This window comes from Salvelinus sp. IW2-2015, linkage group LG1 (genome assembly GCF_002910315.2).
Source record: "Salvelinus sp. IW2-2015 linkage group LG1, ASM291031v2, whole genome shotgun sequence".
NCBI lineage: Eukaryota > Metazoa > Chordata > Actinopteri > Salmoniformes > Salmonidae > Salvelinus > Salvelinus sp. IW2-2015.
Genome location: NC_036838.1, coordinates 47,306,120 through 47,326,706, shown reverse-complemented (window position 1 = coordinate 47,326,706; position 20,587 = coordinate 47,306,120). Strand labels below are relative to the sequence as shown.

The window sequence follows — 20,587 nt, the reverse complement described above, 5'->3', positions numbered from 1 at the left end:
GGTTTTATAGATGCTAGCAGACAGGAAATGGGTCAGGAGAATGTGAAAATGTCTCAATCCTATTGGTTCAACCAGACGATTAGGACCACCTAAATTAAAATGAGCTACATGGAAAGTCTGTACAGTATTTTGACCTTGCAAAACTACAGCTCTACTACAACACTGTTCATCCAAGATCTGCAAAAACCAAATAATAATTGTATTTCATAAACTGAACATGCAGACGTCAGTGATGTAGCATTTTCCTCTAGTGCATGAATATGAAAATTTGGCAAATATTTTGCACTTTTATTGAAGGAGTTTATTATCTTTCAATCCTATACAAAACCATTGCAGTTAAAAAACTTTAGGTAAAATATTTACATATGAACAAGTGTCTGTGCAAAATGTACAAGAAATAAGGGAGACATGCAATGCTTCCCCCTTACTTTGATTTCTCTGTAAGAGACAAATATGGAAAGTAACAGGTACCGAAAAATCTTCATCTAAAATCAAAGTGATCAGGAAAATATACCACAGAGCTCTAGCCAGGGCTGTCCAACGGGGCATCAGAACAGAAGCACAGATTATAGAACAGATGGGACAGCTTTAAAAAATAATAACATCACCATTCATACATCAGAATATCATCAAGTCTAGGGTTAGAATAGAAGAATAATGCAATGATTTATAATAATTAAGTTATTTGAGAAATGGTAGAATACTACATGCAGTCCAATAAAACTAATAAAAATGAAAATTTCCTACATGCATGTGCACAGTTGTTTTGTGGTAACAAAGGGGTCTTTGAGTTTTGTCTATTTTAAAATAGTTTTTACTATTGTTGAAATCCAATAATTCATCATTGCAAATACCTAAATTTCCCCAAAATGCATATATTTTTTTAAATCATTAAAATACAATTGTAGAGACTATCAACTCATTCCCTCTAAAATACAATTTTTCACACCTTAACCCATGCAGAAACACAGGAGATGTGATCTCAAAAAGACAAATGGAGACCGAAAAGAAAAACATGTTTGATCTGATTACAGAATATAAATACAAGACATTGAATTCAAGACAAGCTCAAACAGAGAAACTAAAGAGACACATCGACTGCTTCAGATTTCAGAATGAATCACTAGATAAATTGCTTTGCTGTTCAACATTATATTAAAATATATGGCTTCTTTTGTCAGGAAGGCAAGAAGAAATCAGAAGTGTTCAAACTACTTCAGAGGCCAATAGAAAAACAAAAACAAAATAAGGATAATTGTTCTTAACAATCGCTAGAAACACTGATGATTAATTATTAAAAATATTTTTTTTCATATAAACAGAATTATAAAATGAATTGAATATGAATATTTTGTAGAATCGCACTACAAAATGGCCTTCCAAGTAAAATGTATAATAATGTGTATTAATTTATTTACAGCTTCATTAAAAGGGGATTCTAAAACAAAGTCAATAAAAAGGAAATAAAAACAGTAGAAAATGTGAGAGTTCCAGGATTGCTCTGATGGAAGGTGGAGTGTAGAGGGAGCGGTCGAGCCTAGAACCAGATGAAGAGCAAAAGGACAACCAGAGTATACAGGGGAGACAAACGTTCCAGTCACTTTAGTTAGCTCCATTCACTGTGGCCTGGAGAATCTTGACATCGTTGTATTACTGTCCTCTTTATCCAATTCTAGGGTACAGCCCTATTTGAGGGAGTTGCTTTAGTGGAGGTTAGGGTGACAGCTCTCTGGTCTGGCTCTCTGGGAGTCTATTTGAGGAAGCCTTTGTAGAGGAGATGGGAGTGACTGGTGTCTCTCTCATTCTCCAAACAGAAGAGCAGGTCCCTGAGGTTGACACGCGTGATGCGCTGGCGGATAAACTGTCTGGATGCTCCTGAACTACCACTACCAGAGGCAGAGGGACTGGACCCTGAGCCCTGAGAGAGAGATGGGGGAGGGAGAGTGACAGTCAGAGAACAAAAGGGAGTTTGAGGCAGAAAGTGAGAAAGTGGCAGAGAGTTGAGGGGGAGTTTGAGGGCAAAAGACAAATAAAAAAGGAAACAGAGAATCTTGTGATTTGATTACATGAAGAAACAGCCCACAACCACACTTTGAGAGAAGGTGGAGACCATGTTACCTCAGCTCCAGCTGCAGCGGCTGCAGCCTCCATTTTCCTCTTCTTCCTGGGGCCGATGGCTGCCAGCGCCGTCAGGTTAGCTTCCTTCTGTCTCAACTGAAACAGCTCCTGCTGCTGCATCTGGAGACAAACACATATACACGAGATAGGCCTACACAAACACACCCCTACTATGGACACTTCGGTGACACATATTTTGTCATGCCAAATTCTCATAACCCTATCCATCCCTCTTACCTCTTTGGCCTTCTGTTTCAACCGCAGCTGCTCAGGGTCTTCTTGACGAGAACGAGACTGAAAGGACACCCATCAGAAAACAGATCGGAATGTATTAACTGGGTCTCCAGAATAAAGTAATTAATGTCCACCCTCTAACCATTAGTGGCCCTAAAAGTCTAATATAATGGGAGTGATAGTGGAATGGGTCTGTGCTGAAACAGCTCCAGTACCTTTGCTGCCTTCATCAGAATCTCTCTCTCCTGCTCCTCTTTCCTCTGTTTCTCCATCTGATCCAGCTGCTCAAAGAACTTGATCTGGGCACGCATGTCGCTCGTCTGCTCGTACCGACTGTCCTCCTATCAACACATACATTCATTCACCATAAAGTACCAGACCATAGGAACACATGCTAAAGATGCAAATATGCACAAAACTGTACAGACCTTGAAGTTGATGTTCCTCTGCTGGGCCACCTCAGAGACTTTCTCCAACAGGTTCTGCAGCCTGGTCTGGGAGGCGTGGGACACATAGTTCACTAGCTCCGGCCCCAGATCACTCACACCAAACTTCTTACCTGAGGAGGGGAAACACTTGCAGTCAGTGAAAGCTAAGCTCAAAGGTGCATGTTTCAGTGTGTGTGTGTGTGTGTGTGTGTGTGTGTGTGTGTGTGTGTGTGTGTGTGTGTGTGTGTGTGTGTGTGTGTGTGTGTGTGTGTGTGTGTGTTAGTCTCACCTATTTCCAGTATTCTTCTGGTCAGTGTGGAGTAATGGAGGAAGGCCTCGTCCTTACAGGACCGTGTCACCGCTCCCACCAGCTCGGAGTTGGTTGCCAGGATACGGGCACTCTCCTCAGACAGGTTAACCCCAGCCATAGATGCCACATCATTGATGTCATCGTCATCCCTGGACACAAAAAAAACAGTCAGCCAGGCAACAGCTACAGAACTTTTCAATCTTTAATTTTAGTTGTGATAATTGTCCTCCTACTGGTTTGTGGATGTGACATACATAGCTGACCTGAACGTGCCCCCAGCTTCCTTCAGCTTGTTCTTCTGAACTACAGTGGCCAGAGAGGGAGCACCAGGGGACAACTTAGATCCAGTCAACACTCCAGGCTTCACCATAGGGACTGAAAGATAGACAGGAGTGAGAAAGAGATCAGACAGATATGATTTCTTGGTTTCTCTTTTTGTATCACATGGTCTCCTCCCCCACTCACCTGTCTGTAGCTGTTTGAGCTGCACCTGTGGCTGTCCCATCATGATGTGACTGTGGGGGGGCGGACCTCTGAGGGTCACCATGGGGGTCACCTGAAGAGGCCTTACCATTGCCCCCTGCTGCTGAGACTGGAGCACCTGATGGTTCAAGGTTAGGGGTCAATGAGGCAGTTGGAAAGATGTAGGCGGGAAATCCTTTCATATACACTATATATACACAAAAGTATATGGACAACGCCTTCAAACAATTATTTCAGCCACACCCGTTGCTGACAGGTGTATATAACCGAGCACACAGCCATGCAATCTCCATAGTAAACATTGGCAGTAGAATGGCCTTACTGAAGAGCTCAGTGACTTTCAATGTGGCACCATCATAGGATGCCACCTTTCCAACAAGTCAGTTGTCAAATTTCGGCCCGGCTCTAGCTGCCCTGGTCAACTGTAAGTGTTGTTATTGTAAAGTGGAAATGTCTAGGAGCAACAACGGCTCAGCCGCGAAGTGCTAAGCCACACAAGCTCACAGAACGAGACCGCCGAGTGCTGAAGCGCGTAAAAATCGTCTGTCCTTGGTTGCAACATTCACTACCAAGTTCCAAACTCCCTCTGGAAGCAACGTCAGCACAATAACTGTTCGACGGGAGCTTCATGAAATGGGTTTCCATGGCCAAGCAGCCGCACACGAGCCTAAGATCACCATGCGCAATGCCAAGCTTCAGCTGGAGTGATGTAAAGCTCGCCGCGTTTGGACTCAGGAGCAGTGGAAACGCGTTCCCTGGAGTGATGAATCACGTTTCACCATCTGGCAGTCTGACGGACAAATCTGGGTTTGGCGGATGCCAGGAGAACGCTACCTGCCCCAATGCATAGTGCCAACTGTAAAGTTTGGTGGTGGAGGAATAATGGTTTGAGGCTCTTTTTCATGGCTCGGGCTAGGCCCCTTAGTTCCAGTGAAGGAAACTATTTTTTGTTTGTTGTACTTTTTACCCCTTTTTCGTGATATCCAATTTGTAGTTACAGTCTTGTCCCATCGCTGCAACAACCCTACGAAGGTCGAGAGCCATGCGTCCTCCGAAACACGACCCTGCCAAGCCGCACTGCTTCTTGACACACTGCTCACTTAACTCGGAAGCCAGCCGCACCAATGTGTTGGAAGAAACAATGTCCAGCTGGCGACCGAAGTCAGCTTGCAGGCGCCTGGCCCGCCACAAGAAGTCGCTAGAGCGCAATGGGACAAGGAAATCCCGGCCGGCCAAACCCTCCCCTAACCCGGACGACGCTGGGCCAATTGTGCATCGCCTAATGGGTTTCCCAGTCACGGCCGGCTGTGACACAGCCTGGGATCGAACCCGGGTCTGTAGTGACGCCTCAAGCACGGCGATGCAGTGAAGGGAAATCTTAACGCTACAGCATACAATGACATTCTAGACGATTCTGTGCTTCCAACTTTGTGGCAAACAGTTTGGGGAAGGCCCTTTCCAGTTTCAGCATGATAATGTCCCCGTGCACAAAGCGAGGTCCATACAGAAATGGTTTGTCAAGATCGTTGTGGAACAACTTGACTGCCCTGCACAGAGCCCTGACCTCAACTCCATCGAACACCTTTCGGATGAATTGGAACGCCGACTGCGAACCAGGCCTAATCGCCAGACATCAGTTTCCGACCTCACTAATGCCCTTGTGGCTGAATGGAAGCAAGTCCCCGCAGCAATGTTCCAACATTAGTGGAAAGCCTTCCCAGAAGAGTGGAGGCTGTTATAGCAACAAAGTGAGGCCCAACTCCATATTATTGCCCATTATTTTGGAATGAGATGTTCAACGAGCAGGTGTCCACATACTTTTGTTCATGTAGTGTACTTCTAATACTAACGATTTTAATCGTTTAAGAGTAAACAATGAGATGTGATTATAATCTATCACTAATAATAGCAATATGGTGGTATAGTACCATTGGGGTAGTCAGCCCCTGTTTGCTGATGAGGTGTGGTCTGATGGTTGGGGCTACAGGGCGCAGGGCTGGGCTGTCCAGTACCACCATGGTGGGGGTGGTGGCAGAGGCCTGCTGCTGGAGTCCACTGTGCTGGATGAAGGCTGCTGAGTCTGGGGTGAGCTGCCGCAGGGCAGGAAGGCTCCTCTGGAGGACAGACAGAAAGGCAGATCATTTGATAATTTGGCAGAATAGTTTGGTGGGTAAGCAAACTGGTGGGTGGGTGCTGAAGACTGGGTCATAACTCGGTTTTGTTAATTCAATGGTGCGTAGGAGGATTCCTTACCTTGAGGAAAGGCACGAGGTAAGGCTGAGGTGAGGAGTTGAGCTCTCTGTATAACCTGTTGGTGAAGTCCTCCACTTCAATCTTCCCTTCCTGTTGGAAATGAGAACAGACCATCAGTTCCAAAGAAATATGCTAACTGTTAATCATCAGATTGCAATCCCTGTCTATTGTGATACTCTCAGCAGCTGACACCAACAGTCCTGATCTCTACCTGGATCCCATCAGTGGTGTGTGTGGTCTAGAGGTGGCACCACCCAGAGTAGTGTGGCGGAAAAAAATTCTGGGGCCTGTAGTTTTTTTTTCTGATCTGGTAACCTAACCCGGTAAAACTCTAGACCTTATACGGTATAATGTGATTAATCTGTCATAAAAAGGTTTAATATGGGCTATGATGGGACTATGATGGGACCAGTTTTTCTAAATCAAGTCACATGGTTTAAAAAAAAAATCTCCTGGCCTTAGGGAGGATGAAAACTCTGTCAAACTGCATTAACCTTGTACTTGTTCATAACAACTATATTTTAAAGAAGGACTAGGGGGGTTTCCTATTCAGACACCTCTTAGAAAGCAACCTATTTGGACAATACAACACACAGGGTTGAGTTTGCTTTATGTAGGTTTGCATCGTGTAGTCCTGCCCTAAGCAACTGCAGGCCTAATTAAAGATGTATTCAGTCTGTCAGCTATTGTGTTTATTGATTCATTCCAGTTAATAATTTTGGATTGAAAAAGTCTAGGTAAACTAGTCAGCCCAAGTTTTAATATACTGAACAAAAATATAAAAACGCAACATGTACAAATTTCTACGATTTTACTGAGTTACAATTCATATAAGGAAATCAGTCAATTGAAATACATTCATTAGTCCCTAATCTATGGATTTCACATGACTGGGCAGGGGCGCAACCTACTGGGGAGCCAGGCCCAGCTAATCAGAATGAGTTTTTCCCCACAAAAGGGCTTTATTACAGACAGAAATACTCCTCAGTTTAATCAGCTGTCCAGGTGGCTGGCCTCAGATGATCCCGCAGGTGAAGAAGCCAGATGTGGAGGTCCTGGGCTGGCTGTTACACGTGGTCTGCGGCTGTGAGGCCGGTTTGACGTACTGCCAAGTTCTCTAAAACAACGTTGGAGGCAGCTTATGGTARAGAAATGAACATTAAAATTATCTGGAAACAGCTCTGGTAGACATTACTGCAGTCAGCATGCCAATTGCACGCTCTCTCAAAACTTGAGACTGTGGCATTGTGATGTGTGACAAAACTGCAGATTTTTTGTTGTTGTCCCCTGCACAAGGTGCACCTGTGTAATGACAATGCTGTTTAATCATCTTATTTATATGCCACACCTGTCAGGTGAATGGATTATCTTGGCAGGATAAATGCTCACTAACAGCCATGTAAACAAATGTGTGCACAAAATTTGAGAGAAATAAGCTTTTTGGAACATTGGAACATTTCTGGGATCTTTTTTTTCACTTCATGAAACATATGACAAACACTTTACATGTTGCGTTTATATTTTTGTTCAGTATATAAACCAAATTTGATCCGATTCACAATTTCTCACAAACAAAATGGGCTACAAATTCACAACGTTACCACTTTGTTTACCCTGGCCAGAGGGACAGGGCGCATAGTAGGCAGTTGCTGTTGTTAGTAGCCTAGAGTTGATCAGACTAAAAAATAGTATTGTTTCCATACAATACCGCATGTCAGATGGCTAATGTTTAGGTGTATAGGCTACTACATTTATGGATTTTTTTAACCTTTATTTAACTAGGCAAATCAGTTAAGAACACATTTCTATTTACAATGATGGCCTAGGAACAGTGGGTTAACTGCCTTGTTCAGGGGCAGAACAGATTTTTACCTTGTCAGCTCGGGGATTCGATCTTGCAACCTTCCTGTTACTAGTCCAACGCTCTAACCACTAGACTACCTGCCGCCCCACAGAGTTTTTGCTTGTGTCTGTCGGGAGTGAAGTGTTATCACAATTGCTAAATAAATACTGGATAAGTTTAGATAACGCCTTAAGCTTTGTGCCCTGACCATGCAACCTGCAATTTACTTGAATCTGATTGGTCAAGACACGTTAAGAGCCTGAAGCAGCATTCCGATGTGAAGACCAGAGAAATGATGCACGAGTTGTCAACTCATGAGGCAAAACCGTCAAGAAAACAGCACTTAACACTTTGCATCAATATATTTTATTAAACTAAATCAAAAGTGGTGTGACGCTGCCACACCTGATTGAAATGTGAGGTGGCAAATGCCGCCTCGACACATGTTTTCCGGCAGCCCTGGTGTGGTCACTCACCAGGAGATCTTTGACCAGGTCTTTAACGTTGGCGGCAGTCTCTGAGGACTGCTTCCCGCTGGACGCCAGCTTGATTAATGTAGACAGGAAGTTCTTGCATTTCTTCACATTCTCCATCGTCTCCTACAGCAAAACAAACAAGGGGCAGCCTTAGAAACAGAGTCAAGCTCCTTATTTCAGGAACCATCATGGTCTCTTGCTTCATCAAAAGCCATCATATCCTTCTATCATATCCTTCTAAATTTGCAGTATTTTTATTGTGTTTACCAGAGACCATCAAAGCACTAGAAATACAGCTATGGTCTAGCAAAGGAGCATTCCCTGAACAGAGGACCTAGCCCTGACCAATGGGGGTGGGTGGAACCTAGTTCCGCACCGTTGCCAAGGTGACAGTGGTCCCGGGTGATGCGGTGACGGTCCTCTGGGTGGCCCCTGGTAGCGCTGTCCCCATAGAAGTGCCTGCAGCAGCCCCTACCACAATCATGGGACTCTGGAGGGGAAATACACACACCATCCAGGTTGTTATATTCAATGCACCATAAGGTAGATCAAATGTATGACCAAAATAGTGAGCTTTGAGGAGACACCTCATTAAAGGGGAGGAGAGCTATAGCATGGGGCTCCACACACATACTATCCAGCACTGGCCGACGGCAAACACTCTTCAGATCCCTTTAAGAGAGGACCCAGTGCATACAAGACCTGACAGAACTGAAAAGGAGTCAGAAACTGTTGGCCCGGGACAAATCAGGCATTCACTGAAACCACTGGCTGTGATAATGAGTGTGTGAGAGCCTGCACTCATAGTAGATGCACAGAAAACACACATACACTAAACTGACACACCAGGAAAGCACTCTCACACACAAAAGGGGATTCAAGCTCAAAAGAGATGCCTACGTTACAGAAGCTCCCCTTGAGAGAATTTTAAAAAGGCAAGTTTCACATGACTGGTGCTGTTTCTGCCTTCTGCTAAGGCCCTACTGTATAATATAACCTACTGTGTGTATCCTACTACATCTCTCCTGCTCTGCTGTAGCCCCCCACTGCCTGTCCCCCACTGTACCTGTAGGACAGGAGGCCTCTGGAGTGTGGTGGTGACAGGAGGCTTCTGGAGTGTGGTGGTGACAGGAGCAGAGGTTGGCACAGGCGAGCCCTGCTTGATGATAGTGGTGGGAGTCACCTGCCTAGTGAGGATGGGCGTTCCAGGAGCCTGAGGAAAAGAGGAAGGTTTAAGACTAATTTAACCTGAAAGGAAATTATCTGAAAAGGGGGGTGGCTGGTGGTCTGATCTGGAGAGTACTTTTGGGGGTAGCTGGGCTGAGGTGACCGTGTCTATTGAACAAACCTGGACTGAGGTGATCTGGAAAGGAGGAGTGCTGGTGGGGGTGGCTGGGCGGGGGGCCATGACTCCCTGGGATTGGGACTGCATCTGAGCCAGGGTCTGCTGGTGGATCATCAACAGCTGCCCACTCTCACTACGCACCAGGACCATACCTGTGAGAGAGAGAAAAGGTCATTCGACTTCCCCTAACCGTCCTGTCACCATGTTAGATTCCCTTTATAACACTGTAATACATTTGTAACAACWCTCCTCTACATCAACAGAAGAGAGATTCTGTAGAACAGGTAGTACTTGGCAGCAGTTTAGCTCCGATCCGCCCACATCTGCTAACAATTAGCTGAGAGATAGAGCGCTGGATAATGACCATAAACACTGTGCCATTTCATGCTAATCAGTCTTCCTAAAGAAGCAAGGCGAGACAAGGCAAGGCGGCAGAGTTCCATACAGACCGAGGCGGCAGTGTAAACGAGTCACGCTGTAATCTACATGGTAATGCATCGGGACACCGTGCCTCGCCACAGGGGGATCAACACTGACTACGCTACAAGAAGGGTCTCAAGAAAAAGACTGGCTGCATTACAGGCACAGCTGGTCCTGTATTCACAGAGAGCTCAGGACAGGACATTATACACACACTTCTTAGACAGGCTGGCACATAGGGCAGCAACAGCCTCCACTTCTGGTGGTGGTCGTCATCATCATACAGCATACAGGTAATACAGTAGTAGTGCTCTTACCAGGCCAGAACGGTGTGCTATACTTGCACATGCCATATCCCCGTCTGCCTTCCCTTATATCTGTTGGTGTTTATGAGTGATCAAACGTTTTACTGTGTAGACTAAATGTTACATGACAGAATAAATAAAGCATAGGGATAAGAGAAAATATATTGAAAAGCTCTGAGTATTTGATTATCTACTGTCATACATCAATTTCCATTTCCTGAGTGTTAACAGGAGTTGACAGGAGTGTTAATAGTGCACAGGCAGAGAACAGCGCAGCACAGACACAACAGGAGAGCGCTTGGGAGGCACAACAGGGCACTCTACATCAATTCAATGAACAACCAAGACAGATCAGCAGGGAAAGTTCGGGATTTTCTGTGCAAATGATGAAGCAATGAACAACCAGTACGTTTTTTACCTTTGATTGAACGGTCAACATCAGAGAATAATCAATGAAGCAGCAAGTATACTATTACAACACCAAGTCTGCAATATACTTCTATTTGACTGTCTTTAAAACAATGTGTTGGCATAAAATTATAAATATCAGAACAATATTATGTTTTCGTATATTACGTTTTGTATTTAGTTTCAAAGAGAGACAAACGTACCTGGGGGAAGCTGGATGTTCTGAACGTTGGGCTGGTTCGGGGATGTCTGGGGGTGCCGAGGCGCCAACACCTGTTGCGCGATAGAACGGCTCCCTCCCGGGCTCGCAGCCACTGTCACCGGAGTGGAAGCCCTTGGTGCGCTCTGGAACGACGGGTTCGTTACAGCACAAGGAGCATTCTGTATGATTGTTTTGGGCGCCTCTGCCATGATGATGTGCGACCCCGCACTGACAGCCACAGAGGTGGGCGACTGACCATTGTTCAGGCAATCGAAAGGCAATCCCGCATTAGGACCATTCATCGCTGTACCCGATCCCGCAGTTTGCATAGATGGCCTCACAATATGTGATATGGCAGGTCCAGTGCCCAGACTCGCAGCGTGAGACGAGGTGACAACATTCTGAGAGTTCACGAATGATGTCTGGATGATAGTGGTGTTCAATGAAGGTGGCATTACTGCGCTCGCATGTCCTTTTGACAACCCCGGCCCGTTGTTGACAACTGTGACAGCTACCGAGGCATTGCCGCTACTCGTGCAACTATTTGACAGCGGTGTCCCAGTGCGAGAGACAGCGCTTCCTGAATTGTGACAGTTCATTAAACTGCCTCCATTCAAAGTTTGAGTTGCGGAAGAGGCTACTTTCCCTCCGTGGTTTGGGAGAGGAGTTATTATACTGGCACTGACAGCAACAGTCTTTCCTTGGCGGTGTCCTGCCGATGAGTCCGACTCACTCGATGAGGCATCCATAGCTGAACCCTGGGACCTCGTATTACTAATAATGACACCCCCTTGCACTCCAGCCCCTGTTGTGGAGCGGAAACAAGGGTGAGAGAAGGGGGTGAACAATGCTAAGTAGGTACTCACAAGATAAACTAGTGTTTGCTTTCGTTTACACTTGAAACAACAAGCAAAACAACGTTACCACAGCATACCTGCTTTTGCAACCTCTTGAGCAAGTCCCCGTTTGTTCTGCTGGACATTAGCATTAAACCCTGTCCCGGAACTGGCCATGTGTTTAGCGACTGTCTGGCTACTTGCCTCAGGGCTCTCGTGACCCGAAAGCTCGGACTCAAGAGACCCCACAAGATCACAAACTACTTTCTCGTCCACCTCAGCGTTAAAGAAAACCTCATCTAGCAAATCGGAGCCTGCCGCCATCTTCACACTACTGCAAGCTATGGAGCGTCGAAAGTGACGCGCGCAGGCGCAAAATACATGCAACGTCACCCAACAGAGATTCCAAAGTGCGGTGATTGGTCGTTTCCCGATGATAAAGGGCGGGACAAATGACTCCTGACTGACATTAAGGAGGATGTAAGGGCTGAAACAACACTGAATAACAAGAGCTAGTGGGGAGAAAATAAACTCGATAGTACATGTTGTATGACGCGTATTTGCGATCATATTCTAGCCAACTGATTGTGGAATTACTCTATGCTATATATTCGATGATGAAATTATGGGTAGCGACAGGATTTTAACCATACATTTAGAGTAATTCCCAGGTGGAGTGCATCTGGGTTCTGTGCTCTGGGGCTTCAAGATGGCTACGCTGTTTTGTTCAGCTAGTTTGGAGCGCCACTGTAAAAATGCATTTGGCCACGCCTCTTACAATACAGTTTTTGCATGCTGTCAAAACCACATGGGGGGGTGTCAACACAGAGGAAAAGTTGGGTTCTGTGTGAAATACATTTAAGGAATTGATCAAACTTGAGAATTTGCTGTTTTTGATAGGAAATTCCTATTGTTAGGCGTGTGTATGCCTATATATAATTTTTGTCTTATTTCAGATATCTGAACAAAAAAAACAGCTCACAGACAATGCATATCTCGGGGACAAGTAGCCTAAATGTAAATATATATATATATATATATATATATATATATATATATATATATATATATACAATTAAAACAAAAAATGAAGACTATGACAATATGTTGAAGGCTATTTCATCATTGCCTTAAAACATTTAGGACAAAGCTGCCTAGTAGTATTTTTCAAAAGCACACTTAACTGAGAATCTCCAATGAAAGTGGGTTTTTTTTTGGCCAGGACTATGATTAATCGTGAAATTGTCACTGAATGTTTGTGGTTATAGACGAAGATGAGCACCAGCTACAGATTTGTTGTGGTTAATTTATCCCACAAATAGGGTTGCGTGTCTCCCCTCAAAGATGGAGAGGAGAAAATAGCGCACAAAAAAAACATATTGAACAGATTGGTTTTTAGATGCATGAACGACTGAAAAATATATTTAACATTCCACAGTGCATAGGACACTTCATGCCCCATCAATGATAGGCCTATGTGCCATGGGTAGCCTAAATCCATATTGAGTTGTCAGAAAACATTTAGGCTATTCCCTAAATCCAACTTAAACATGGCTCTCTAGGCCTATTAAAGGGACGTGTTGCAGTGATACGGCAATCATTTAATTTGTCTTTTAGGCTATACTTTTAATGGACATGTGTCCCCCAATTGGGTTTATAATATAAAGCACCAGCTTTAACAAATTGTGCACCTGCTGATACATTCGACTTTGGTGTTTGCTTCAGGGAATGCTCAAACAAGACGGCTTGTGTTGAGAAGTAGAAATAAAAGCTACTTAACAGCAACAATGAGCACTGGATTACCTTATAGTGGAAGTAAAATAAGTCTAATATCCAAGGCCTGGATTCGTTAGGAGGGCATTTTGTATTCACTCGACATGGATAACTCGACGGTGGCTTTGGCAAAGGATGAGTTTCCCTCAATTTAGGTGTTGTTTGGCAATTGGTTTTGCCCCCTGAATTTAAATGGTGCTGCACATTTGTGAATTATTAACTCTACTTCCAAAAGCCACAATATTGTCATCTTATTTTCACAGTTAAATCATTTGGGACAGAAGGCCAGACTACAAACAGACTAGTGCCACCCAAAGATTTTATGAATACATCATTTTCAGAGGGAGTGCCATTATGGAAATAAATGTGTGTGAGCCACCTAAACCACAACAAGGTTTACCTCACTACCCAGCCATTGTACAGGTAGGAGACAAGGACCAATACATCTGCTCTGCAAAAGAAAAACATGAAATAATTTGTATTCCATGCATATGATCACACAGCCTAAGACTGGTCGTTGTATGCATCAACCAATTGCTATAACATATAACATACTCTGGACGGTTCTGACTTAGAATATGTGGACAACTACAAATACCTAGGTGTCTGRTTAGACTGTAAACTCTCCTTCCAGACTCACATCAAACATCGCCAATCCAAAGTTAAATCTAGAATTGGCTTCCTATTTTGCAACAAAGCATCCTTCACTCATGCTGCCAAACATACCCTYGTAAAACTGACCATCCTACCGATCCTCGACTTCGGCGATGTCATTTTACAGCACAGTGTCTCCTGACCCTCCTGTCTCAGCCTCCAGTATTTATGCTGCAGTAGTTTATGTGTCGGGGGGCTAGGGTCAGTTTGTTATATCTGGAGTACTTCTCCTGTCTTATCCGGTGTCCTGTGTGAATTTAAGTATGCTCTCTCTAATTCTCTCTTTCTCTCTTTCTTTCTCTCTCTCGGAGGACCTGAGCCCTAGGACCATGCCTCAGGACTACCTGGCATGATGACTCCTTGCTGTCCCGAGTCCACCTGGCCGTGCTACTGCTCCAGTTTCAACTGTTCTGCCTGCGGCTTGGAACCCTGACCTGTTCACCGGACGTGCTACCTGTCCCAGACCTGCTGTTTTCACTCTCTAGAGACTGCAGGAGCGGTAGAGATACTCTTAATGATCGGCTATGAAAAGCCAACTGACATTTACTCCTGAGGTGCTGACTTGCTGCATCCTCGACAACTACTGTGATTATTATTATTTGACCATGCTGGTCATTTATGAACATTTCAACATCTTGGCCATGTTCTGTTATAATCTCCACCCGGCACAGCCAGAAGAGGACTGGCCACCCCTCATAGCCTGGTTCCTCTCTAGGTTTCTTCCTAGGTTTTGGCCTTTCTAGGGTGTTTTTCCTAGCCACCGTGCTTCTACACCTGCATTGCTTGCTGTTTGGGGTTTTAGGCTGGGTTTCTGTACAGCACTTTGAGATATCAGCTGATGTTTTACTTGCTATAAGTGTTTTACTTGCTATATTGTATTTACTTCGCCACCATGGCATTTTTTTGCCTTTACCTCCCATATCTCACCTCATTTGCTCACATGTTATATAGACTTATTTTTTCTACTGTATTATTGACTGTATGTTTGTTTCACTCCATGTGTAACTCTGTGTTGTTGTATGTGTCGAACTGCTTTGCTTTATCTTGGCCAGGTCGCAATTGTAAATGAGAACTTGTTCTCAACTGGCCTACCTGGTTAAATAAAGGTGAAATAAAAAAAATAAAACCTTTTTTTACCATCTTACTTATAAAACCTTATTTGTTCATCGAAAATGGTGAATCTCACCACCGGTTAATGAGAAGGGTGTGCTTGAAAGGATGCTCTTAACTCTGCAATGTTGGGTTGTTTTGGAGAGTCTCAGTCTTAAATCATTTTCCATACACAGTCTGTGCCTGTATTTAGTTTTCATGCTAGTGAGGGCCGAGAATCCACTCTCACATAGGTACGTGGTTGCAAAGGGCATCAGTGTCTTAACTTAAGCCTAGTTCTGGCGAAACTGGAGGGCGCGCAATTAAAATAAACAATCATTAAAATTATGGATATTAAACATTTCGGTACATACAAGTGTCTTATATCGGTTGAAAGCTTACATTCTTGTTAATCTAACTGCACTGTCCGATTTACAGTAGCCCATACAGCGAAGCATGCCATGTGATTGTTTGAGGACGGCGCCCCACATCAAAATATTTTTCCACTAGCACAGGTTTCATAAATTCACAAATATCAATTAAAAATTCACTTACTTTTTGAAAATCTTCCTCTGATTTGTCATCCAAAGGGTCCCAGCTATAAMATGTAGTGTCGTTTTGTTAGATAAAGTCCTTCTTTATATCCCAAAAAGTCTGTTTAGTTGGCGCCATCGATTTGAGTACTCCACTCGTTCAACATGCAAAGAAAGGAATCTGAAAATCTACCGCTAAACTTTGATTCAACAAGTAAAAATATTTCTATTTACTCCTCAGATACCCTAAAATGTAATAAAACTATAATATTTCTTACGGAAAGAAGTATGTTCAATAGGAAACCGATTTTAGCAGGTGCATCTTGTCTTCATCGCGCACCCAAACACGAATTTCCAAGACTGTGTCCCTGTACTAAAACTGATATTTCTTATTCGTTTTGGAAGTTACAAGCCTGAAATCTTGAACATAGACTACTGGCACCCTGTGGAATCCATGGGAATTGCATTCTGGGAGCTAGAATTCAGTATGTGTAACGCTCGTCTTCGGGTGAAAGAGAGGAGGACCAAGGCGCAGCGTGGTAAGTAACAAACAGAACACTACAAAATACAAAACAACAAACGAAGTGAACAAACGAACGAAACAGTACCGTGTGGCGAACAAACACTGACACGGCAACAAACACCCACAACTCAAAAGTGAAACCCAGGCTACCTAAGTATGATTCTCAATCAGGGACAASGATTKACAGCTGCCACTGATTGAGAATCATACCAGGCCGAACTCAAAACCCCAACATAGAAAAACACACATAGACTACCCACCCCAACTCACGCCCTGACCATACTAAAACAAAGAAAACACAAAAGAACTATGGTCAGAACATGACAGTATGCCGGTATACTTTCCATTGTAAGAGCATGGTCTATCTCAAAAAGAAAATTCCAGTTGGTTTTTCTTTGGATTTTCTCCTACCATATCTATTGTGTTATAGTCTCCTACATCATTTTAACATTTCAACAAACTTCATAGTGTTTTCTTTCCAATGGTACCAATTATATGCATATCCTGCCTTCAGAGCCTGAGCACCAGGCAGTTTGCTTTGGGCATGTCAGTCAGGCGGAAATTGAGAAAAAAAGGGCCTAGCCCTAAGAAGTTTAACAGCTGATTTGTCAAGGCAGGATACTCTGAGCGCAGCCCTATCCAGAAATCTGGCAGTGGCTTCTGATTAAATTACATTTTCATAGAACCGCTTGTTGCAATTTCGATGAGGCTCTCTTGTTCAAATATTGGTAAGTGGACTGGAGGCAGGGCATGAAAGGGATAACGAATCCAGTTGTTTGTGTCATCCGTTTCTGGAAAGTACCTGCATAATTGCGCACCCAACTCACTAAGGTGCTTCGCTATATCACGTTTGACATTGTCTGTAAGCTTGAGTTCATTTGCACACAAAAGAATCATTCAATGATGGAAAGACCTATGTGTTGTCCTTGTTAATGGGGGTGGCAGGTAGTCTAGTGGTTAGAGCATTGAGCTAACAAGGTAAAAATCTGTCGTTCTGCCTCTGTACAAGGCAGTTAACCCACTGTTCGCCCAGTAGGCCATCATTGTAAATAAGAATTTGTTCATAACTGACTTGCCTAGTTAAATTAAATGCAGACAGAGAAGCGCTCCAACTTCTTAATCATAGCCTCAATTTTGTCCCACACATTGAATATAGTTTAGGAGAGTCCCTGTAATCCAAGATTCAGATCATTCAGGCGAGAAAAAACATCACCCAGATAGGCCAGTCGTGTGAGAAACTTGTCATTATGCAAGCAGTCAGACAAGTGAAAATTACAGTCAGTAAAGGAAACTTTAAGCTCGTCTATCAATTTTAAAAAATGTGTCAATACTTTGCCGCTTGATAACCAGTGCACTTCTGTATGTTTTAAAAGCGTTACATGGTCGCTGCCCAGATCATTGAATAGTGCAGAAAATACACGAGGGTTCAGGGGCCTTGTTTTAACAAAGTTAACCATTTTCACTGTAGTGTCCAAAATGTCTTTCAAGCTGTCAGGCATTCCCTTGGCAGGAAGAGCCTCTCGGTGGATGCTGCGGTGTAACCAAGTGGCGTCTGCTTGCACACTCATTACCACTCGACTATGTCTCCATGTCACGGCTTTTGCGCTATCAGTACAGATACCAACACATCTTGACCACCATTTGATGTCACCAAACTGGCCAGTACTTAAACAATATCCTCTCCTATTGTCCTGGTTTCCAGTGGTCTGCAGAAGAGGATGTCTTCCTTAATTGACCCCCCATAAACGTAACGGACATATACCAGGAGCTCTGCCAGGCCCGCCACGTCTGCTGCTCATCCAGCTGTAACGCATAGAATTCACTGGTTTGTATGCGAAGCGGTAATTGTTTCAAAACATCTTCTGCCATGTCACTGATGCGTCGTGAAACAGTGTTGTTTGATGAAGGCATTGTCTGTATAGTAAATTTTTKGGGCCTTTTCCCCCAGCATTGTCACAGCCATATCCGCGACAGCAGGAAGAATGAAGTCCTCCACAATAGTATGGGGCTTGCCTGTCCTAGCCACTCGGTAGCTTGCCATAGAAGACGCTTCTAGACCCTTCTTATTAATGATATCTGTTGCTTTCATACATGTCTTACTACTCAAAAGTAATCTTAATTCTCACTCAAAAAACTCCTGTGGCTTATTTTTCAAATTGGCATGTTTTGATCTCTCAATGTCTGCGCAAGAGTGAAGGTTTCATCGAGTTCTGAGATAGTACTTTTGAACATATAACACACTGTGGCTGAGGAAAGGCACTACTTCCAATATAAGTGAACCCCAAATCAATGTAGTTCTCATCATATTGCGCCTCTTCTGTGGTCCAACGTCCCTGTCTGTTTTTTGGTGCTTTCCCGGGTAATGGGGCAGTAGCTCTTCGGCTGCATCAGATTCACAAATGTCAGTGTTCTTGCTAGCTGGGCTAACAACAAATGTAGAGTTACTGAGCATAGCATTGGATGTGCTCGTGGAAGCAGAACAACTTGTGTCGTCGACAGGTGCAGGTGTAGTACTGTTGGTAGTAGCAGTACTACCAGTTGAGCTGGTATGTATCTCTATGGACGCGGCGGGCCTTACTAAATGGACTGTTCTAAAATGTGAAGAAAAAATGTTTAACCAAAAAATTACTAGTATTATTTTCGTGAATCATATTTTTATTTGATGTACCCCCAACGGCATTGCACCCCAATTTGGGAATCCCTGAACTTGACAGACAGACAACTTCACCGTTGTCCTTTGCTTCCACCATCACAGTGTATTTTTCTGCAGTCTGTGCACAAGTGATAAACAGAGTAAAATAGGGATTGGCCCGATGGTGGTAAAGCACCAGGTGATTTGCATACAAGAACAGTAAAATCAGATACCTCACATGTTGTTGCTCTAGTGTCATGCACAACTTACAGTGCATTCAGAAAGTATTCAGACCACTTGACTTTTTCCACATTTTGTTACGTTACAGCCTTATTCTAAAATTGATTCAATAGTTTTTCCCCCACATCAATCTACACACAATACCCCATAATGACAAAGCAAAACAGGTTTTTAGACATTATTGCAAATGTATTAAAAAAACTGAAATATGACATATCCATAAGTATTTTGACCCTTTACTCAGGACTTTGCTGAAGCACCTTTGACAGCATTTACAGCCTCAAGTCTTTTTGGGTATCACGCTACAAGCTTGGCACACCTGTATTTGGGAAGTTCCTCCCATTCCTCTCTGCAGATCCTCTCAAGCCCTGTCAGGTTGGATGGGGAGCGTTGCTGCACAGTTATTTTCAGGTCTCTCCAAAGATGTTTGATCGGGTTCAAGTCCGGGCTCTGGCTAGTCCACTCAAGGACATTCAGAAACTTGTCCCGAAGCCACTCCTGCGTTGTCTTGGCTGTATGCTTAGGGTTGTTGTCCTGTTGGAAGCTGAACCTTTGCACCCAGTCTGAGGTCCTGAGCGCTCTGGAGCAGGTTTTAATCAAGGGTCTCTCTGTACTTTGCTCCATTCATCTTTGCCTCGATCCTGACCACTGCCCCAGGACCTGCCACTCAAAAACATCCCCCCAGCATGATGCTGCCACCACCATGCTTCACCGTAGGGATGGTGCTAGGTTTCCTCCAGACTTGACGCTTGGCATTCAGGGCAAAAAGTTCGATCTTGGTATCATCAAACCAGAGAATCTTGTTTCTCATGGTCTGAGAGTCTTTAGGTGCTTTTTGGCAAACTCCAAATGGGCTGTCATGTGCCTTTTACTGAGGATTGGCTTCCGTCTGGCCACTCTGACATAAAGGCCTGATTGGTGGAGTGTTGCAGAGATGGTTGTCCTTCTAGAAGGTTCACCCATCTCCACAGAGGAACTCTAGAGCTCTGTCAGAGTGACTATCTGGTTCTTTGTCACCTCCCTGACCAAGGCCCTTCTCTCCCGATTTCTCAGTTTGGCCGGGTGGCCAGTTCTAGGAAGCGTCTTGGTGGTTCCAAACTTCTTCCATTTAAGAATTATTGAGGCTACTGTGTTCTTGGGGACCTTCAATGCTTTAGAAATGTTTCGGTAACYTTCCCCAGATCTGTGCCTAGAAACAATCCTGTCTCGGAGCTCTACGGACAATTCCTTTGACCTCATGGTTTTTGCTCTGACATGCACTGTCAGCTGTGGGACCTTATATAGACAGGTGTGTGCCTTTCCAAATCATGTCCAATCAATTGAATTTACCACAGGTGGACTCCAATGAAGGATGCGCCTGAGCTAAATTTCGAGTTTCATAGCAAAGGGTCTGAATACTTATGTAAATAAGGTATTTCTGTTTTTTATTTTTAATACATTTGAAAAAATGTCTAAAAACCTGTTTTTGCTTTGTCGTTATGG

The 20,587-nt window shown here is 43.9% G+C and overlaps 1 protein-coding gene across 3 annotated transcripts; it reads right to left on the bottom strand.

The window, feature by feature from the left end:
• Positions 1 to 257: 257 nt before the first annotated feature.
• Positions 258 to 12,005, bottom strand: taf4a (TAF4A RNA polymerase II, TATA box binding protein (TBP)-associated factor). Of its 3 annotated transcripts, none has more exons than XM_023994512.2 (16): positions 11,760 to 12,005; positions 10,827 to 11,630; positions 9,494 to 9,642; positions 9,212 to 9,358; positions 8,522 to 8,635; positions 8,146 to 8,268; positions 5,827 to 5,916; positions 5,502 to 5,687; positions 3,556 to 3,691; positions 3,345 to 3,465; positions 3,070 to 3,239; positions 2,781 to 2,911; positions 2,568 to 2,693; positions 2,356 to 2,412; positions 2,119 to 2,238; positions 258 to 1,918 (listed from the first exon to the last, which is right to left on the bottom strand). In XM_023994512.2, exons 1-16 carry the CDS (start codon positions 11,983 to 11,985, stop codon positions 1,751 to 1,753), a joined length of 2,868 nt encoding a protein of 955 aa, XP_023850280.2. In that variant the 5' UTR covers positions 11,986 to 12,005; the 3' UTR covers positions 258 to 1,750. The 3 variants fall into 3 exon arrangements, with proteins under 3 accessions (XP_023850280.2, XP_023850288.2, XP_023850297.2); XM_023994520.2 differs by having other exon boundaries at positions 3,354 to 3,465; XM_023994529.2 differs by lacking the exon at positions 8,522 to 8,635.
• Positions 12,006 to 20,587: the final 8,582 nt, after the last annotated feature.

Bases quoted from the DNA above. Each gene is read 5' to 3' on its own strand.
- taf4a (XM_023994512.2), bottom strand. From the start codon at position 11,985: ATGGCGGCAGGCTCCGATTTGCTAGATGAGGTTTTCTTTAACGCTGAG. The intron at 8,636-9,211 runs GTACAGTGGGGG...TTTCCCCTCCAG, and splicing joins AGAGGCCTCCTGTCCTACAG to AGTCCCATGATTGTGGTAGG. The intron at 2,694-2,780 runs GTCTGTACAGTT...ATGTGTTGATAG, and splicing joins AGAGGAACATCAACTTCAAG to GAGGACAGTCGGTACGAGCA.